This window comes from Penaeus monodon, chromosome 21, assembly GCF_015228065.2.
Source record: "Penaeus monodon isolate SGIC_2016 chromosome 21, NSTDA_Pmon_1, whole genome shotgun sequence".
NCBI lineage: Eukaryota > Metazoa > Arthropoda > Malacostraca > Decapoda > Penaeidae > Penaeus > Penaeus monodon.
The window spans coordinates 8,167,846-8,168,496 of NC_051406.1; the positions used below are offsets into that span (position 1 = coordinate 8,167,846).

General features: G+C 29.2%; 1 protein-coding gene across 1 annotated transcript in view; it reads left to right on the forward strand.

The window, feature by feature from the left end:
* The window catches only part of LOC119586555, a gene marked incomplete in the record, with an annotated part of 1,555 nt that extends 1,365 nt beyond the window's left edge, over positions 1 to 190 (forward strand). The window contains 1 exon segment of the mRNA XM_037935313.1: positions 1 to 190. Within this exon segment, the coding sequence (XP_037791241.1) occupies positions 1 to 17 (17 nt within the window).
* Between the last annotated feature and the right edge of the window lie 461 nt (positions 191 to 651).

Consider the following 651-nt stretch of genomic DNA (forward strand, 5'->3'; position numbering starts at 1 on the left):
CCTTAATGGAAGCGTAGGGAGATCCTGAGCCAAGATTGTAAATAGTGATAAATAAATAGCCAATTATCAGAGAAAATAATTAAAAATATAAACAATGCAGTTATCGATTTTTTTTACTGTATATTCAGAATAGAAATAGCTTCCATGTAAAGGGAATTTCGAAGCATTTGTAATTCTAAAGATTATACCAAGGACTATATTCACTTTCTCTTGTTTTAGTCACACTTCAATGAGTCGCATATCTTACACAGGTAAAATTGATTGTCTGTGCTATCCATATCGATTTCGTTATCACGTAGTTATTTGTAATCGGATATTAACCATAAACAGTGCGCGGAAATATAAGACTGATAAGCATATTATTTCTAGTATGTAAAGATTTACATAAACCTTTCATCTAGATGTCAATCAAAATCATACAAATTATCAATAGGTTGTCAGTATATTGGTTTTATAATTTTTACTTTACCAGATATTTTTTCCGACAGAAAATTATCCAGTCCTAGCTTTGTTTATGTTCACGTGCTTATTTCTGATAAAAAAATAAGAAAAATATACGTAATATTACCCAAGATTTTTGCAACTTTATTTGTAAGCCAGTTCTATTTAGAACAAATCTAACATTAATTCACATCCATTTTGTGAAGACTG